Source organism: Podarcis raffonei, chromosome 7 (assembly GCF_027172205.1).
Source record: "Podarcis raffonei isolate rPodRaf1 chromosome 7, rPodRaf1.pri, whole genome shotgun sequence".
NCBI classification, from domain to species: Eukaryota; Metazoa; Chordata; class Lepidosauria; order Squamata; family Lacertidae; genus Podarcis; species Podarcis raffonei.
In genome coordinates this window covers 85,517,691-85,538,489 of record NC_070608.1, presented here as the reverse complement: position 1 = coordinate 85,538,489, position 20,799 = coordinate 85,517,691, and the positions used below count along the sequence as shown (strand labels likewise).

At 45.7% G+C, this 20,799-nt stretch overlaps 2 protein-coding genes across 10 annotated transcripts in view; both read left to right on the top strand.

Moving 5' to 3' along the window:
• Positions 1-8,622, top strand: part of PACS2 (phosphofurin acidic cluster sorting protein 2) — a 46,262-nt gene extending 37,640 nt beyond the window's left edge. For all 6 annotated transcript variants that reach the window (XM_053397278.1, XM_053397274.1, XM_053397276.1 and 3 more), the window contains 6 exons: positions 303-345; positions 1,352-1,394; positions 4,765-4,900; positions 5,581-5,807; positions 7,208-7,321; positions 8,297-8,622. In XM_053397278.1, the coding sequence (XP_053253253.1) occupies positions 303-345; positions 1,352-1,394; positions 4,765-4,900; positions 5,581-5,807; positions 7,208-7,321; positions 8,297-8,409 (676 nt within the window). In that variant the 3' untranslated portion in view covers positions 8,410-8,622. The remainder of the gene's footprint in view (positions 1-302; positions 346-1,351; positions 1,395-4,764; positions 4,901-5,580; positions 5,808-7,207; positions 7,322-8,296) is intronic.
• A 9,073-nt stretch (positions 8,623-17,695) lies between these two features.
• The window catches only part of MTA1 (metastasis associated 1), a 65,623-nt gene continuing 62,519 nt past the window's right edge, over positions 17,696-20,799 (top strand). For all 4 annotated transcript variants that reach the window (XR_008331636.1, XM_053397279.1, XM_053397283.1 and 1 more), the window contains exon 1: positions 17,696-17,926. Coding sequence is in view for 3 of the 4 variants with exons in the window: in XM_053397279.1 (XP_053253254.1) it covers positions 17,899-17,926 (28 nt within the window). In the remaining variant the exon portion in view is untranslated. The remainder of the gene's footprint in view (positions 17,927-20,799) is intronic.

Sequence of the window (20,799 nt, the reverse complement as noted above, 5' to 3'; positions counted from 1 at the left end):
TATTATTTGAATAAATTCTCTCTTTATGTTAAATCATGTTGCTCTAACTACGCAAGTGTCAAAGTAAGGACAAGTGTGCTGTTTTTATGAGTGTAGGGTGTGTCTGCGCATGCTTGTGTGCACATGTCCGTGTGCCGGCTAAATTTCATTCTGCATGGGTTTGCAGCAGAAGAATTATTCTGGGCGTATAGAGAAGTCTATGCTTGCATGTTTTTTTGCAACCACTGCATGCTTGATAGTAACAATAAGAAAATTTCCAGCTTCTGGCTTTTGAAATGATCATGATTCTCTGATCTTTTTAGCCCAGATGAAGAATCTGCTCAGAAGTTCATCCCTTTTGTTGGAGTGAGTAGTATTTTTTTCCATTAAGAACTCTGACAAATTTTCATCCCCAAATATTTTCATGGTGAAAAGTGTGCTTTCAGAGATTAGAACAAACACCCCCAAATCCCAGTCTTTCATTTTTCCACATTTTTTTATGCCACATTTTTTACGTCCACAATCTGTGGCAGCAGCACAATTTTTAACAAATCCGAAGATGACGTTTTCCTTCTCAATCATAGATCATGTTAGTTGATATCCTGATGTTGTGGAGCTACATAGTCAATCATACAGTGGTACCTTGGGTTACATACGCTTCAGGTTACATCCGCTTCAGGTTACAGACTCCCCTAACCCAGAAATAGTCCTTCAGGTTAAGAACTTTGCTTCAGGATGAGAACAGAAATTGTGCTCCGGCGGTGCGGCAGCAGCAGGAGGCCCCATTAGCTAAAGTGGTGCTTCAGGTAAAGAACAGTTTCAGGTTAAGTATGGACCTCTGGAACGAATTAAGTACTTAACCCGAGGTACCACTGTATTTGGTATATTATGCAACCAAAGCTCTTTTGCCCTCACTCTGAAACTCTGATCCAGTTCTACATGCACATGCACACATTGAACCTTGCGTCCCATTAAGAGCAATTGCAATATTTCCTTGGATACTTCAGGTCTGATCCTTCCCATTTACTGTACTATGCTCTGACCTCAGCACTGGTAACCAAATTTATTTTACTTTTTTATTTATTGAATTCGTATACTGCCCTTCACCTGAAGATTGCAACACTGAAATTCAAAATGAAAACACAAAATACAGAATAAAACAAAAACAAACCGGTAGTATCCCACCTCCCACAAAACAGTTAACTTTAGCCTGATTAGCAAGTCAGTGGGGGCACATTTCCCACCCCCAAAACACTTCTCTTTTGAGTTCCCCTCAGCAACAAAGTCAGCTGCTTTTCAATGGGTACAGGGAACTGATTAAACTGCCATTGCAGAGCTAATAATTCTATGTAAAATGTTTTTCTTCCTCCAGGTGGTAAAAGTTGGAATAGTTGAACAGTCCTCTGCAACTTCAGGTAATAAAAACTTTTAACGATGTTGTAATTTCTCACTAAAGCATGGCATGGACGTTGGAGGCCGGTAATCTGACTATAGTCCAAGCGATCTGAAATATACTTGGAGTCGAGAGTGGATTTCATGCTCTTTATTCAGCTCATAGCGGTGAGGAGGAATGGAAGTTCCCCCACAATATCTGTTTTATATGCATTGTTTACACAATGGGCTGCACGTGATTGGCTAATTCCAGGATTCTCCTGTAGGCCAATCAGGTTGTGGATTCACTTCCACCTGGAGCTGGATTGGGTGGCTCCTGCGGACCAATCAGACTGCTGCATTTTGTATCCTATTCAACTCAATACATAACACGATGCCAGATGTCTGTTTTTCAATTGTATTTTATAATAGTGCCCCAACAGAAGTATATTGTCCAAATCAAGGGAAGCAATAGTCTTGGCTCTGTTCTGCGACCAGTTCTGAGCAGCACAGTTGAAGAAGGATCTTGACAAGCTGGAAGGTGTGCAGATGCGGGAGTTCTACTGCCTTGGCAAGAGGATCCTTGGTCCCCATCAGAGCATCACATCTCCCTCCCTAAGCCGGGCAAAAGCTTCCCGGGCTTTGGGAAGGAGGCACCAGGCTTTAATGCTTTAATACTCTAATTTACCTTGAACATTTAGGGGACTAGCGTAGTCTCCCTAGTCCACTGACCTCACTCCATTGCATGCTCACAAGGTCTTTCAGCTTCCGAGCACAATTCAAAGTGTTGGTGCTGACCTTTAAAGCCCTAAACGGCCTCGGTCCTGTATACCTGAAGGAGCGTCTCCACCCCCATCGTTCAGCCCGGACACTGCGATCCAGCGCCGAGGGCCTTCTGGCGGTTCCCTTACTGCAAGAAGCCAAGTTACAGGGAACCAGGCAGAGGGCCTTCTCGGTAGTGGCGCCCTCCCTGTGGAACGCCCTCCCACCAGATGTCAAAGAGAACAACAACTACCAGACTTTTAGAAGACACCTGTTCAGGGAAGCTTTTAAAGTTTGATGTATTATGGTATTTTAATATTTTGTTGGAAGCCACCCAGAGTGGCTGGGTAAGCCCAGCCAGATGGGTGGGATATAAACAATAAATTATTATTATTATTATTATTATTATTATTATTATTATTATTATTATTATTATTAAAATAGGTGACCCCTCACCATTAGGTCCAGTCGTGACCGACTCTGGGATAGTCCTTTGCTACAGGTTGATGCTGTTGTCTGGCAGTATCATTTTTTTATCCACATGGCTCTCCGTAGACCCCTGACTAACTTCCTCTCAGCAGTAGCCGTCCCCCTCAGACCCTGTGCTGATGCAGAGCACACAGCAAAACATACACAAAAGCAAAGCCTCCAAACAGCTCAGGCAAGCAAGCATCTCTTCTCCAAAAGACTCAAGCTCACTCTTCCACTAATCCCTCACAAACATCCTCAAGGAAATCAAAATGAATGGAGGCTGAATGCTCACTGCCACAGAACCACCCTGAAAACCAATCAGAAGGAATGCTCAATAAAGACAATATAATTTAACCTCCATGTCAGCTTTGTGTGAGCAAATTGGGATCAAAGCTCTGGAGGAGCCCCTACATCAGCAAAGCTAAATCAGGGATTTCTTACCATTTATCTCATTCCTTTGGAAAAATACACTAACCTGACTTGTGAGTAATTTGGGAGGGTATAACTTCATTTTCATTATAAGCTTTCTTATTCACATTAGTTTTCTTTCCCCCTCTCTCGGTGTGTTGTAATATGTGTACTTCAACTTCAATCGAATATTGAAAAGATATTCATAAAAGGATTGTGGAAAATTACAAAATTTACATTTTTAAATAAATTGCTACTCCATTTTTCTACTTCTCCCAGCCTGATCTAGATCCTCTGAATTCTTCTGCCATTGTCAATATTACAGTATTACTACTACGACTATCATCACTCATAATAATAAAGTATAATATTATATACTAATTACTTAATAAGTGCCTAACATTTTCTAAGTGCTTAGCTAATATTAAGATAGCTCATTCTCACAAGCTTATTTTATAACAGGCATGATAGCAAAAGGAGAGAGGAGAAAAAAGTGAGCACCGCAGCAGCTTCATCTTCCCTGGCCCAGAGAAAGGAGGATGGGCTCTCCTTGAGGGGTGGGCTGCAGGGTAACTGGTGGCTGAAGCCAGCTGCTCTTTCTGAGGCAGAAGGGTCCTCTCCTGCTCGTCCTTCTCTGGCTGAGGGACGGGGCAGTGCTGGCTTCCACCTTTCTGCGATGTGTCATTTTATTTGCTCCTTTGTAATATCTTAAAGCCATGGTTTTCCCGGTAGTGATGTATGGAAGTGAGAGCTGGACCATAAAGAAGGCTGATCGCCGAAGAATGGATGCTTTTGAATTATGGTGCTGGAGGAGACTCTTGAGAGTCCCATGGACTGCAAGAAGATCAAACGCATCCATTCTTAAGGAAATTAGCCCTGAGTGCTCACTGGAAGGACAGATCCTGAAGCAGAGGCTTCAATACTTTGGCCACCTCATGAGAAGAGAAGACTCCCTAGAAAAGACCCTGATGTTGGGAAAGATGGAGGGCACAAGGAGAAGGGGACGACAGAGGATGAGATGGTTGGACAGTGTTCTCGAAGCTACAAACATGAGTCTGACCACACTGCGGGAGGCAGTGGAAGACAGGAGTGCCTGGCATGCTCTGGTCCATGGGGTCACGAAGAGTCGGACACAACTATATGACGAAACAACAACAATATCTGTTACTCAGCTGGTAGCACCTCAGAATCTTAATCTCATGGTTGTGGGTCCAAGCCTCACATTGGGCAAAAAGATTCCTGTTTTGCAGGGGCTAAATTATCCTTCCAATATTACAATTCCGTTCCTCTACGAAGACAAAGGAAATTAGTATCTCAGTAACTTTTATCTATATTTCCCCCTCCATTTTGCTTTAGAACCTTCCTCGTCGTTATTCCACTTGTATTTTATTCCCCATTTTTAAAAATTAAACTCATGTTCCTCCTTGTAATAGTTCCAGGTGATTGATCTGCAATGACTGTAACCATAACTGATGCAGTCCTCAGTTTTGCCTCTAGGAAAGTAAGCCGGGCTACTAATTGCACCTACTTACCGTGGCCGGATCCTTCCCTTAGGTCTGCCAGGCACAGAGGTTTTCCATGCTACTTTTATTCTAACTTTTGTCTTTGGAGGGGCCGAAGCTTTGTTTCTCTGCATCTCTTGTTCTGCTGATATGTCCGTCGCATCTCACCTGCCTTCTTTCCATCTATCCTGTAAAGGTCATTGTTTCCCATATGATGCTTAAAGTGGTCTTTGTTGTCTGCAGACTAACCATTTGAATCCTGTTTTTAAAGGTGACTCGGATGATGCTGCACCCTGCAGTTCAAGTGTCCTTTCCTCAACCCCACCTTCTGTGTCTCCTGCTGTGAAGGAATCTTCTCCCACCCCACCCTCCTCCCCATCGGTCACAGGCACCTTGGCTTCCTCCAGGTAAAACACCTTCTCCCCTTTTCTCTCTCTTCTATTACGAAATACGGAAGAAGAAGTAAAACCCCTTTATATGAGGACCTTGAATTGCCAGTTTATCCTCGTGATTTGCTCATATTCTGTTTCATCTCAGCCTATTCAACACCTTTCTGAAAATTAAATCCCCCCCCCAAAGCATTTAGTTGGAATCTGTTTTTAAACAAAGTTGAAATTACATAAATAGATCTGTCCTGTTAAGTTCTATTTAAGATGGTCTACATATTAGATAGGAAGTGGTCCAACTGAACAATATGCTATATGTTGCTTCTTACACTGTTTTTGAAGACAGATGTGTACCTGCAAGTCACACTCAGTTCTGAAGAGGCCTCAAACTCTGATTCCAAGGTGCCTCAGGCCAAAGACACACCTGGCACAAGATTCTTGAGGAGGCTCTAATATTGAGTTGTCATTTGGGTCTCAAGTTACATTATCTATTTTCAAATATGTGTGCCTGAGTTCTTTATAGTTACGTGAGAAGTCTTTTGACTGCAGCCGTGCAACCAAGACACTTGAAAGGTAGATCACAGTGTCAAATACTAAGCACTGTTCCAAGAATGCTTTTCAATTGGTATCCGTATTTCTCACCTGGGCTCTCAGGGACTGTCACAGCTTACAAATGATAGTATTTTCCTAACGTATTTCAGCTGTGGCCTTGGTATGGAACTGATGGGTCTTCAGGTGGATTACTGGATTGCAACTCATCCTACGGAGAAGAGGAGAGACTCCGAAAAAAAGGACCCCTCTTCTGCCAAAAACACTCTGAAATGCACTTTTCGGTCTCTCCAGGTCAGCCGGCTGCCTACGAGTGGGGATGCCATTTCCACTCCAACGATGTCAATGACGGTTGTCACAAAGGAAAAGAACAAAAAAGGTGCAGAAAAGGGATGCTTCTTGGCTATTGCGACATATGTTCTATTGCTTAACACTAGCATTTTTCAGTAGTGAAATATTCCTGGAGGTCGAACTCACCGACTTTGTTAGTGTGTGAGATACATTTACTTGCACTAGAGTTTCCAATTAATTTTAGCGTGCCTTTCTGTCTTGCGAGGCTGTTCTGGCTGCTCTAAATCTAGCTCAAGCTAGGACCAGTTACTTCACATGTGGAAACTGATAATAGTGTAAACTTCATTTTCTCATGTTGGAGTGGCATGTTAGCATTTGTATCTACCGTCCAATGAGCATAGGAATTCACCTTGAGCTTTTCCCCTGTGGTTAAGAGTGGAAATAGAGCTACAGTGAATTTGTACTGTCATTCCCTCCTTTAAAAATAGTATAAACAAGACATTACAGGTGCTTGGGTAATTGTGGCCAACTGGCACACCAGCCTTACCTGGAGGAAGGAGCTTTGTGCCACACTTCAGTGCTGTAGACATCATGCTTTAAGAGCTCGAACCTTTAGGACAGGAGTGGAAAACCCTTTCAAATCCAGGGACCACATCTTTTTTTCTGGCCACACCCTGTGGGCCAAATTTGACAGGTGGGTGATAGGGGGAAGTACAAGTTGAATGTGAAAGGAGAACAGGAGAAGATGCAGGTGATGGGTAAACATACTTTGAGAGGCACAAGGGTAGGTGGGAAGGAAAAATATAAAAGAAAAACCCTCTGCTTAGAGCAGGCATAGCCAAACTCGGCCCTCCAGATGTTTTGGGACTACAATTCCCATCCTCCCTGACCACTGGTCCTGCTAGCTAGGGATCATGGGAGTTGTAGTCCCAAAACATCTGGAGGGCTGAGTTTGCCTATGCCTGGCTTAGAGCTTCTGGATCAGTGGATTTTGTCTCAAATGTGGGCTGGGGAGGTCACAATATCTCCAGAGCCAGCGTAGATATCAATAGAAAATGTCAATAATTATACCAAACTCTGCCACCATTTTGTGACTGGCTTTGCCCCTGTAGCACCATTATGTGACTGGTGGGCTTCAGCAATTTTCAGCCATCTCAAGTGGGCCCTGCCGGTAGAAAGTTTGAGATGCCCTAGCAGAAACCAGATCTGTCCAGGCACCTCTCCACTTGGCGTGCAATGAGCATGCACACGACTGCTGGTGCGTGTGCCATTTTTGATGCCGAAAGGGGGCAGGGTGGACTGGACTTGGGCATGTCCTGCTGGTGCATGCGGCGGCCAGGAATGGAGCCCCCATGTAAGCAGGGATTCCTTTGTACTGTAAAAGTTCCCGTTAATTCCCAGCCTTCTGGAACTTAAGATGTTCACTCAGGACAGAGGACACCGAAAGATGGTGCTGCTGTGTTTACATATCTGCTTCATTTCCTCTAGTGATGTTTCTGCCTAAGAAAGTGAAAGACAAAGACTTTGATTCTAAGAGTCAGTGCATAGAGGGGATCAGCCGGTTGATTTGCACAGCGAAGCATCAGCAGACTATGTTGCAGGGTAAGTGCACGTTATCCAGTGCTACGACTGCCAGTCTGCTTTTGGACATCCTCCTTAGTTCATTCTTTATCTCTTGTGTTTACGGGTTTAGTTCCTTTGCAGAGCAAGCTAGAATGAAGTTCAGCTTTAGGCCCAGATTCTCCGACCAAATCCAGAACACCCCCATTTGAAGAGAAGGGGTCATCACTTGCCTCTTTCCTCCTTGTGCCTGTGATTGTTTTCACACAGTCTGTATTAGTGTTTCCCAACCTTTTTATGGCCGTGGCCCCAGGTGGTGCTGTGGTCTAAACCACTGAGCCTCTTGGGCTTGTTGATCGGAAGGTTGGCGGTTTGAATCCCCACGATAGGGTGAGCTCCCGTTGCTCGGTCCCTGCTCCTGCCAACTTAGCAGTTCAAAAGCATGCCAGTGCAAGTAGATAAATAGGGACCACTGTGGCGGGAAGGTAAACGGCATTTCCGTGTGCTCTGGCACTCGTGACCCGTTGCACCAGAAGCGGTTTAGTCATGCTGGCCACATGACCTGGAAAGCTGTCTGTGGACAAATGCCAGCTCCCTCAGCCTGAAAGCGAGCTCCCGTTGCTCGGTCCCTGCTCCTGCCAACCTAGCAGTTCGAAATCACGTCAAAGTGAAAGTAGATAAATAGGTACCATTCCGGCGGGAAGGTAAACAGTGTTTCTGTGCGCTGCTCTGGTTTCATCAGAAGTGGCTTAGTCATGCTGGCCACATGACCCGGAAAAACTGTCTGCAGACAAACATAGGCTCCCTCGACCAGTAAAGCGAGATGAGCGCCGCAACCCCAGAGTCTTAACTGTCAGGAGTCCTTTACCTTTTTAGGGAAGGGTTTTTGCAATGTATCTGGATGAATTTTGATGCATTTATTTTTATGGCAAGGAGAAATTGCTGGGGTGTAAGTTGAAACCAGGTCCCCAAGCACCTCTGTCCTAATCACCTTTCTTTGTTTATCTCCTGCTGCAGTGCTTATTGATGGAGTGGAGTGGAACGACGTGAAGTTCTTCCAGCTAGCAGCACAGTGGTCTTCCCATGTCAAGCATTTTCCCATCTGCATATTTGGGCATTCCAAATCCTAACAGAGCAGGAATTATGGGACAGTTCTGCAAGCCACAACACATGAGTACCAGCTGTTTGTGCTCTCTTACTTACGTGCTTGGATAACAGCTCAGATACGCTTCTGTTTGTTCTTCTGTTGTCTGCAAGGGAAGGATAGTACTTAAAACCTCAGCAATTCAATATTAAGTCTAGCCAGCCATCTAAGATACTTGCAAGAGCCCTTAATAATTATTTTTTAAACCCAAGAGTAACTTGCTTATTAACGTAGAACCCGATTAGATGGAGAGTGGGAGCATGCTTGTGAAATTTTCCAAATTCAGCTGGAGAGTAACTTCCAGGGTGCCCTTCCTTAGCACTCATCCAGCCTCCCTTCGCCCAAATTACTCCCTGCATTCAACACAACTTCTCCATCTAGGACCTCTGATCTACGCCTCCTCATCACCACTGCTTGTCACCATGATCATTATGAGTACCAGAATTAAAATCCCTGATAGACCTAGGCAATTTCATTTTTCCCAAGGGAAAAGAAAGAGAAGGTGTGAGGGTGTGTGTGTCAGATTTTCCTCACTTTCTCTTACCAGCAACACCCCCCTCCCCCAGTAGCATCAGAAGGTCCAGTTTCATTGAAAGCAGGAGAAATTTCAGAGGAATGCTGGACTGAATGGGTGGAAAGGAAGAATTGGGGCAACTTGGAAGCTAAATAATGGGTATCAGATTGGCTGATAAAATCATCCAAGTTACTTTTTATTTCTGGGGAAATCACTTGTATCTCTTCTGAACCAATCCAATATGAGGGTGCCCATTTTGACAACTTTTTTGTGTTAAAATAAATGCTAACCCCTAAATTTTACATAGAAGCAAAATTGTTAAAATCATTCTCTCTTTGTCCCAGAATGGACAGCCTGCCACAATTGATTGCAAATTGCTGCTCATGCAAGTGACAGACCTTCTAACTGTGATTATGTAATCTGATTCCCCCCACCCCCAAACTCGTGGCTATCTGGCTTGTGGTAGAGCACTTTTCGAAACATAAATTATGAACGTTATTTAGAAATGTAGTACTGCCTATATCAGCAATATTTAAAAGCCGCCCAATTTCCGTCTGGGAACTTCCGATGCAATTACCAGCATGTAGAATACCAGTTTGGGGCTCGGTGTGTCTAGCAATTTGCACTTACTAATGTTGACCCGTTAATGTGAGATAATGTTTGCAAACATTATGTTGTCACGAAAGAGAAGAAAAGAGAGTGCCCGGGAGACAGAGCTGGTGCTCAGCATGGTGAATAGGACTTATTTCAGCACTATAGCAATGTCTGCACCTACAGAATAGCACAGTCCTGCAGATACTCCACACTAGTTCCTTATCCTCTTGCAGAATTTTGGCCATATTCCCCCTTCCCTCTAGGACCGCCTACAAGACTTTCTTTGTGCACACCATTAAACTAGAGTGCATAGATCACTTTGGAGAATGTGCCCCAAATGTCCTTCCACTGTTCCCTGCTTCTGGTGGCAAATGAGTTTTGAGCTCCCAATGAGATACTTCTGTCTGTGGTGTTGGGCAGGTGGCAGGGAAAGATACTATTGCAGGGGCCTAAGTCTTTGCAAAAAGGGACGCGGGTGGCGCTGTGGGTTAAACCACAGAGCCTAGGGCTTGCCGATCAGAAGGTCGGCAGTTCGAATCCCCACAACGGGGTGAGCTCCCGTTGCTCAGTCCCTGCTCGTGCCAACCTAGCAGTTCGAAAGCACGTCAAAGTGCAAGTAGATAAATAGGTACTGCTCTGGCAGGAAGGTAAACGGCGTTTCCATGCGCTGCTCTGGTTCGCCAGAAGCGGCTTAGTCATGCTGGCCACATGACCCGGAAGCTGTACGCCGGCTCCCTTGGCCAATAAAGCGAGATGAGCACCACAACCTGAGAGTCGTCCGCGACTGGATCTAACGGTCAGGGGTCCCTTTACCTTTACCTTTAAGTCTTGGCAAGAAAGGTCTTCCCCCAAACACTGGTGTGTTTCTGTGTGTTGGGCAGAGGGGTGATAAAATTATTGTACTACAGACAAGTACCCAGATCATAGGAAGATTTCTGTGAGATTTTCCTTGGCCACAAAGTCTCCACAGTTTCATTTTATCATTTGATCCATTTCCTTACTGTTCAAAGTTGGGTCTGCAAGTTGTTCAGTATCGGCCCAACTCTGTATAGCCCTGAATCACCCAGAAAAGGAGCCAAAAGACAAAATTGTTGGTAGAGCCCAGCAATAATGAGTAGCCAGGCAGATGAACCATCTGAAAACTTCCAGAAGGTTTGGGTGCCTTGTCAGTTCTCTCTTCCCTTGCCCCCAGGCTGCAGGTTTGGGCTCATTTGGCATAACTTTCATAATAATAATAATAATAATAATAATAATAATAATAATAATAATAATTTATTATTTATACCCCGCCCATCTGGCTGGGCCTCCCCAGCCACTCTGGGCGGCTTCCATAAAAACCCAAAATACAGTAAAATATCACACGTTAAAAACTTCCCTGAACAGGGCTGCCTTAAGATGTCTTCTGAATGTCAGGTAGTTGTTTATCGCTTTGACATCTGATGGGAGGGCGTTCCACAGGGCGGGTGCCACTACCGAGAAGGCCCTTTGCCTGGTTCCCTGTAGCTTTGCTTCTCGCAATGAGGGAACCGCCAGAAGGCCCTCAGCGCTGGACCTCAGCGTCCGGGCAGAATGATGGGGGTGGAGACGCTCCTTCAAGTATACTGGACCGAGGCCGTTTAGGGCTTTAAAGGTCAGCACCAACACTTTGAATTATGCTTGGAAACGTACTGGGAGCCAATGTAGGTCTTTCAAGACCAGTGTTATATGGTCTCGGCGGCCGCCCCCAGTCACCAGTCTAGCTGCCGCATTCTGGATTAGTTGTAGTTTCCGAGTCACTTTCAAAGGTAGCCCCACGTAGAGCGCATTGCAGTAGTCCAAGCGGGAGATAACCAGAGCATGCACCACTCTGGGGAGACAGTCTGCAGGCAGGTAGGGTCTCAGCCTGCGTACCAGATGGAGCTGGTAAACAGCTGCCCTGGACACAGATTTGACCTGTGCCTCCATGGACAGCTGTGAGTCCAAAATGACTCCCAGGCTGCGCACCTGGTCCTTCAGGGGCACAGTTACCCCATTCAGGACAAACAATAATTCTGTTGAAGATCCCTGCAATGCCACTCTTGTATGGTGTGCTGATGTGTGTGTGTCCTGAGATGTCTGCTACAGGCATATGTTCAATTTATTTATTTTTTATTTCTCTTATTGTTTGTTCTTATTTTTGGAAGGTGAGGAACCTAAGGCTTGGGGACTGCGTATGGCCCTCCAGTCCAGTCTAGTTCTTGGGCCTTTCCCTGGGCCAACCCCTTTCCCCAGACTGCACCCCTCGCTTATCTCTCCTGGAATATTTTTGCCCCATTGGAATGTGTCCTCGAACTCTGCCAGGGTGGGAGAGGTGTGTGGAGGGGGGGGCATCTGTAGAAATTGGCCGGCTGTACAGTTGCATCTGTTGCTTTCTCCATCTCTGGCCCCACTCACTGCGATATGTGGCCCCCCAGAAGGCTGCCCCTAAGGAAAGGTAGCCCTCAAGCTGAAAAAAGTGTTCCCCACTCGTTCTTTACACGATTGCTTCAATTTGTGCTGCACTTTGGGAATGTGGCACGGCCTTTCCATAAAGTTTTGTGAGAGAGCAACCCTTGACTTTTCTTAGAAGGCAAGTCCAATCCAAGGTGATTTAAGCTTGCTGCTTGCTCTAAGATAGATTCCAGCATTGCCTTGGGGAAAATGAACACAAGCACACACACATTTCTGATTGGACAAAGCAGCCCTTTAAAGGAAGTTGCTTGGTTTCCTCCTTCGGTCCTCCTTCATGCTTGTCCAACCACAATGATAAAAGCACATTTCATATTCTGTGTCTACTTCACCAAGCTCTGGACTGGCCAGCAGTGGTTGAAATATTCTTTGCTATAAATGGGTGTAATTAAATTTTCTATCCATTATACATAGAGACTAATTCCAGTGTGTCTAGGACAGGGGTCAGCAAACTTTTTCAACAGGGGGCCGGTCCACTGTCCCTCAGACCATGTGGGGGGCCGGACTGTATTTTGAAAAAAAAAAAATGAACGAATTCCTATGCCCCACAAATAACCTAGAGGTGCATTTTTAAATAAAAGCACACATTCTACTCATGTAAAAACACCAGGCAGGCCCCACAAATAACCCAGAGATGTGTTTTAAATAAAAGGGCACATTCTACTCATGGAAAAACATGCTGATTCACGGGCTGGATTGAGAAGGCGATTGGGCCGGATCTGGCCCCCGGGCCTTAGTTTGCCTACCCCGGTCTAGGACTTCCACACACCTCGTGGCAACTATTTTGTGCTCCTATTGGGTGGATTTTGACTTGCTCACACACTTCAGAAGCCACCAACAGCAATGTGTTTTATCACATTTACAATAAAGTACTAGGCCTGGATTGCTTTATGCTATATCCATGCTATGAGACAATGTGACTTTGTCCTGAGTTAACTGCTCAAACAGTTGCAAACTGAGGTGTTGGTAGCAATAGCGTTGTATCATAGATGCCTCTCTTGCCATGTTTGGTTTGAGGCACTCGGGAAAGTTTGTAACCAGAAAACATCAGAACTGGTAATGGTTGCTTTTCTTAAGGAAAAGAACTTTGTTCTTAAAAACAGATGCTGTTGGAGGTCTTCGGGGCTACTCTCTTGCACCTCGAGTTCTTCCATCTGAAGCCGTGTGTACTCTCATTGACTCCGCCACCAGTGTGCTCCCACTGCTGGTTTGTGAATCCATGAACACACGTTAGCCACAACTGGCATCTATGCTATAGTTTATTGAGAAATACTGTGTTTTGATGTGTTTCCCGCCAAACCAGCTTCCATCAGATTTGAAAATGTAAGTCATACGAAGATATCCACACATCCTCTCTGCCCACTGGGAACCTGGGTGCGCACCAATCTGTACTGATGTGTTCAACAATTTGCAAATGCAATTTGAAACACAGTCAGGGGGTGGGGAAACCCCCCTTACATCTACAACTGATGGTGGATATGTTACTAAAGAAACTATTGCTTGTTGCCTAAAATTAATGTTACTGAATATTTTTGATGATACCAATGTAAATATAGTCAAAATAATTGGTCTTATATATGAACTTGGAAGCACAAATAGTAATAGCAACTGGATGGAAAACAGCCCAATATCTTATATGGGACTCTTTGTACCATTCGCTCTGGAATATAGCTATAATGGAGAAAATCATGCATAATTTGACAACAAGGACTAAAAACTATAGACACTTTTTATATGATTTACCAGTCCTTTATGACATATACAGTGAAACCATCATTTTCAAAACCACCTTGGCAAAACTGGACTAGACTTGATGATCTGATAAAGTTGATAGTCATTACTTGGACTTCGTTATTTTAATTCATGTTCGACTACGCATTCTACGTGCCTGCTTTATTTTTAATCTTTTAATTTTTGTCTGTTATAATTGTTTCTGTTTTATATATATATTGTAAAATGAAATAATAATAAAAACTTTATCCCCCCCCAAATGATGGTAGATTTGACTGTAATAAAGGCTGTGTAGATATTACCAGCTTAAAACGCAGAGGGATCACCCCCCCACGGTAAATTTCAAATCACATTTGTTGTTTAGATATCAGCATAGTTTGATGTGCTTCCATGTTGCCCATTGTATTTTCACGCTACATCCAGCTGGTTTCTCCACCCCTGCAACCCACCCACCATTTTCATTCATGAAGCTGTCATCTGTGCATGCACACAGGTTGACGTTAGCCATGTAAGACCACCCACCTGTAAGAAAGGCAGTGTGTAAATGTACACACCTCAGCTTGTTTTCAATTCAGATTAAAACTGGTTTGGCAGGAAATGCATCAAACTGCTGTATTTCTCGATATATCTCTTGCATTTCATAGCCGTTTGGCCCCACTGATTACTGGATAAAATTATGAACATGTTACCCATTTAGTTCCTATTTTCAAATCACCCCTTTTTCTCAAAACTGCTACTCAAGCAGTAGCTTATCAGTCCTTTGAGCAAGAATAGGAAGTGGAGTCTAATGATGGAGGGACCTTAGATCTGGCAACTTAGCTCAGTGCTTCTTTCAGTAAGCAAGCAGTTTGTGGATAGTGTTTGTGCAGAGTGACCTTTCAGACAAGGAAAAATGAAGGAATGTTGTCCATTTATATGTATTTTTAACAGTCCATCTCTTTCATTATACGGTTAGTTTGTTTTTAAATCAATACTGTAAGTGTACATAGCCTTTTTGGAATAAACTGCAATGTACACTACTTTGTGAAATATTTTATGGTACTAATGCCATACTAATAAAATTGGATTGGAAAGCACATACCTATCCTGTCTCTTGCTTTGCAATGACACCCCTCCCGCTTTCTGCCTCAATGACATTTGGATCTTGTATGTCAATATTTGGGTGAAAATTTAAATATTTTAGTTAGTACTAAAGGAGCGCGCACACACAACTAATAGAAAAGAATATATGGAGATAGTTTCCATTTCTGCATCACTATCTGCTTCCTTCAGTTTAGGTGCTGCATGATCCAAAACTGCCAACATTTCATCAATTTGGTCTGAAGCTTCTAGGTATTCCTCATTTCTTTTTTCCAACATATTCCTCTGTCTCATTTTCTTCATCTTCATCAAACATTGATCTGATCATTTTTAATTGTTCAGCCATCAACTGTTTAACTATACCAACCATCACTGGTTGATCCAAAAGTACATTTGTCATATGGGATGCTTTTAATATTCTGGATATTATTAGCCACTCAATCCACCTTGATGTTTCCCCCTTAAAATCACAGGTGCGGTTGCGCTCTCTCAGAACAGACAAATTCCTTTCTCATGGTTAAGGATGGTTGCTTAACTTTTGATTTCACCTGTTCTTTAGTGGCAGGAAACAAAAACAAAAGGATTAAAGATGAAAGAGTTTCTATCTGTTTTATTTTTTTTTAAAGAATATTTATTAAATTTTCCAATTTTTTAAACAAACAAACAAAAACAGAACAAACAAAAACATTAAAAAAGACATAAAGTTCATAAATCATACTTTTAAATAACAAATTTCTCAGACCTCCTCATACTTCTCCTCCTTGTATCCCAGTTAAGGTTATTTGTTCAGCAAATCCTTCATTTAAAGCATTACAGCTAATAACATTACCTTATTTTTCAAACCCTTTTTCCCCATCTATGTTCCTTTATATCATTACAGCTAGAAACCACTCGAGTTTCTATCTGTTTTAATCTTTCTTGTCCACTATAAATCAAGCCTTCTGCTTTGCTTTAGACACTTTAACAATTAGTTTCCTTTCTATTTTCTCAACAGCAGCAGCACACGGGCCAGTGTTTCCGTATCACCATTTCTGCATGGACATGTTTGATTATGAAATGGGGTTCCCTGACTGCTGAAGGAAGCACCTTCAGTTGTGCACTCAAGAAAACTCTTCCATCTTTAGAATTGTTAGATCCTGTAGATAAGATGGCATAGTTTGAGGGGGACTACTTTGAAAAGGGTCATACAAGGGATGTAGTTTTTTCATTGCAGGAAAGCATACTGTTGCCCACCACCCCAATCTCTGAGCTGTGAGATTCCAGGGGTTCCAGGTGCCCACCCACCCAATGTTCAATTTCCTAGGAATGAAGGGCAGTGGAGACTGTAGTGCCTTTAGGATATGTGGCTTACTTACACACATATGCACATCCTGAGCCTACGCTGGAAGGGCTCACAGCTTTAACTCCCCATATGGTCTTGCTTCTCCCATAGTCATACCTCGTTACGTTCGGTTCAGGTTACATCTTTTCAGGTTGCGTCCCGCGGTGACCCAGAAGGAACGGGTTACTTCCGGGTTTCGCCACTCGTGCATGCGCAGAAGTGGCAAATCGTGACCTGCACACACGCAGACGCGGGTTGCGTTCTGCTCATGTGAACGGGGCTCCGGAACGGATCCTGTTCGCAACCAGAGGTACCACTGTATATGCACAGCTTCGGATTGCAGCGGAAATCATGCATGGCTCTTCGTCTCAGGCTTCTGCCTGCCTCCTGCTTTTAGCCCAGCTCATCCACACCTCAGCTCTGGCCTTTGTCCTCCTAACTACCAGCCTCCTAACTACCACCCACCCATTTGCCCCCCAGCACAAAGCATCCTCCTTTCTTAGACTAAGGGTCCCGTAAAGTCACCCAGAAAAGTGGCTCCTTTGCCAATGGAATCCTTCCCCACCCCAGCCCAAACTCACCACCTTACATTTATGTATTGCACCCCACTGCTTTCCTGTGAATCAAGCACAACTTGAGAGACAAGGCTCGATGCCTAAATGCAGACCAAATGGAACACTTTTAATACCCAACGGTGTAATTTTTTAATATGCAAGTCGTCTGTTTTTTAAGCTTTTTGTACACCGCTTAGAGATGTTGTAAACATATTAAGCAGTATAGAAATTAAATAATCAAATAGCTAAGTGTCACGATCCAGGCTGTTTTTGGAAAACAGAGGTAAGGCAAGTGCTTTTTTTCCTGGAGGGACGCAGGGGTACGCACACCCCTAAACATTTTGTTAATCTATTAAAACAAAAAAATTTTTTTCCTTCCAGTAGCACCTTAAAGACCAACTAAGTTAGTTCTTGGTATGAGCTTTCGTGTGCATGCACACTTCTTCAGATACATGTACATGCATGCACATGAAAGCTCATACCAAGAACTAACTTAGTTGGTCTTTAAGGTGCTACTGGAAGGAAAAAAAATTTTTGTTTTGACTATGGCAGACCAACACGGCTACCTATCTGTAACTTAATCTATTAAGTTTGGCCTCATTGAGGGGCAATATTTCAATATGAGTAGGAAAATGAGAATAACCCTAAACATTTTTTAAAGAAAAAAACCCCTGGGCGAGGCCATCTTGGAAACATCAAGCAATCTTCCAAAACACATCCTGGTTCCAAGGACATTTGCCTAGGCCCTCGGGAGCGTGCATGGGGTTTCCATGGGCCTCAGCCCACCTCAGGACCCCATAAGTAACTGAGAGAGGGGGAGGCTTGGCCTTCGAAAGTGGCCTTTTGCCGGGGAAGACCCTCGAGCGGCAAGGGGCCGGCCACGAACCCTTTCCCCCCGGGAAGACGCCCTTCCCACGGCATGAGGACCGGGAAGGGTGGCTGGGGGCAACCGAAGGCGCCCCGCGGGGCGACATTCCTGGTCTCTTGGCAGCGAAGCGCCTTCCCGAGCCGGCCTGGCGGGGAGGGCCTGGCGGCGTCGGCGGGCTCCTCCCAGGCCCCTTCCCCCTCCTCCCGACTGGTCTCCTCCCTCTTCCCCGGTCTCCATTTTCCAGAGGATCCGGCGCCGACGGCAGCGCAAGCAGCCGAGGCAGCGGCGGCACCGGCAGCAGCGGAGGCTTCAGCATCACCGTCGGCGCCTGCCGGGCCTTCCCCGCTATGGCTGCCAACATGTACCGCGTCGGAGGTGAGGCCGGCGCCTTGCTCCCCCGACTCTCGCGCCGGGGCCTGGCGGGCGCGCCCTCGAGGGAGGCCGGCGGCGGGGTGGGGGGCTTCCCGAGGCGAGGCCCGAGATGCTGCCGCGAAGGGAACCGAGGGAGAGGCAGCCAGAGGGGGCGCCGGCTCCTCGCTTGCATCCCCCGGGCCGGTGCGAGGGATTGGGAGCTCCGCCACCCCGGGGAGAGCGGGGAAGGAAACGCTGCCTGCCCGCGCTGGTTGTCCTTTCTGGGTAGGGTCCGTGTCAAGCCGAGAGAGGGAAGGTGAAGAAATGCGGGGAGTAGGTCCAGAAGGACCTGGCTCCGTCTTCCCTGGGCATCGCCTGCAAGAGGGGCCAGCAGGCGACCGGCAAGCTGCAAGGCAACCCCACTGGCTCCTTCTTGGCTCCCTCGCCTGCCAACCTGCCCTTGCAGAGCTCCAGACCCCCCAGTCCATAATATAGGTAAAAGGTAAAGGGACCCCTGACCATTAGGTCCAGTCGTAACCGACTCTGGGGTTGTGGCACTCATCTCGCTTTATTGGCCGAGGGAGCCGGCGTACAGCTTCCAGGTCATGTGGCCAGCATGGCTAAGCCGCTTCTGGCAAACCAGAGCAGCGCACGGAAACGCCGTTTACCTTCCCGCCGGAGCGGTACCTATTGATATACTTGCACTTTGATGTGCTTTCGAAGTGCTAGGTTGGCAGGGACCGAGCAATGGGAGCTCACCCCGCCACGGGGATTCGAACCGCCAACCTTCTGATCGGCAAGCCCTAGGCTCTGTGGTTTAAATACGTTTCAGGATAAGTATTTTCGGGTTTCGCTCCGCGGTGACCCGGAAGTAACGGAGCGTGTTACTTCCGGGTTTCACCACTCGCGCATGTGCAGACAGTCAAAATGACCTCATGCGCAGAAGCGGCGAAACGTGACACACGTCGCGTCTTATGTTCCGTTCGGGATGCGCACGGGGCTCCAGAACGGATCCCGTTCGCATCCTGAGGTACCACTGTATTGTGCTCGGGGTGAGATGGCATGGGAGACAGAGGCAGCTGCTCTTCGCAACCCGCCAACTTGCCTGCTTTCCTAGGCGTGCTTCTTCTTTGGTGATCACTCGTGGTCGTCCATAAACACGGTTTTAACAATGAGTCCGTAAGTGACTGTGGAGGGCAGTTCTGGATCCACATGTCCTTCCACAGTTGGGGACATTGGTTTCCGGGCAGGAGTTGATCACGGTGAGGGTTTGCCAAGCGTGCTTTCCTCTTAGCACGTTTCACCCTTGTGTCCTGAGTTCGAGTGTCTTCAAAGCTCGTGACACCTTTGGTAAAGGTCCAGCGAAGTTGATGTTGAAGTGCAGGCAGCCTTTGCCCTGCACCTGTGGCCCTTGGAGGAGGTTGGGTGAGGTGCAGAGTTGGTAGCGTTGTGCATGACCCCCAGAGCAGGGGGCCCAAAGCAAAGGGCTCACACAAGTGCAGCCTTGGGGAGGGGGGGGGTACTACACATTAGCAACAAGTTTCCTGCACCCACACGAATATACCAGACATCGTTGACGCCCTGTTTCATTTTTCCACATATGCGTGGGCGTTGTAGACAAGGGTATCTGACTAGCAGTGGGAGCCTAAGCAAGGCTCCTCAAAAACTAGTCCTGTTGAATTCAATGGGGTTTTCTCCCAGGTAAGTGGGGTTCAGATTGCAGCATCAGTCACACACTGTGTAGATCCACTGTAGATAAACAGGGTTAAATTACACACATCAAAAGTCCATTGATTTTTATGGGTCTGCTCTGTGTATGAGTTAGTCCAGGGGTCTGCAACCTGCGGCTCCGGAGCCGCATGTGGCTCTTTTACACCTTTGCCGCGGCTCCAGGGCAGATACTAGCAAGGGGAGGAGGCGCATTGTGCGCCCCGACACTCCCCACTGTGGCGGGCGCTGTACTGGCATGTACGCTGGTCACTGTTTTGAAGGGGAGTGAAGAACACACACACACAAAAAGGTAACTTGCTAATTTAACGTTTATTTCTATGAGGAGGAGTAATTCTGAGGGGTCAAACAAAGAAATAATAAAAAAGTGACAAAAAAGTTATTTTTATAATGACGAGTTTTGTGGCTCCCAGTTTTTTTTTCTTCGGAAACGGGTCCAAGTGGCTCTTTTTGTCTTGAAGGTTGCAGACCCCTGAGTTAGTCAGATAACATCCAGGGCCTTTTTTGTAGTGGGACCAAGGCAGGGATTGCCCTGCAAGAAGCTGGCCATATTGCTGCTCACCTATTTAGGTAGTGCTTTAGAAATTAGAATTTTGACTGCTGCTGGCTTCTACATCAAGGTATTCAACTAAGTTTTACTGAGAGCAGATCCACTGAAATGGCCATGACTAATTTGGATCCATTAATTTCAATGTATCTACTCAGAGTAAAAGTTAGTTTACCTGGCTTGAGAGCACTACATGTGAAAAGGATCTAGGAGTCTTGGTTGACCACAAACTTGACATGAGCCAACAGTGTGACGCGGCAGCTAAAAAAGCCAATGCAATTCTGGGCTGCATCAATAGGAGTATAGCATCTAGATCAAGGGAAGTAATAGTGCCACTGTATTCTGCTCTGGTCAGACCTCACCTGGAGTACTGTGTCCAGTTCTGGGCACCACAGTTCAAGAAGGACATTGACAAACTGGAACGTGTCCAGAGGAGGGCAACCAAAATGGTCAAAGGCCTGGAAACGATGCCTTATGAGGAACGGCTAAGGGAGCTGGGCATGTTTAGCCTGGAGAAGAGGAGGTTAAGGGGTGATATGATAGCCATGTTCAAATATATAAAAGGATGTCACATAGAGGAGGGAGAAAGGTTGTTTTCTGCTGCTCCAGAGAAGCGGACACG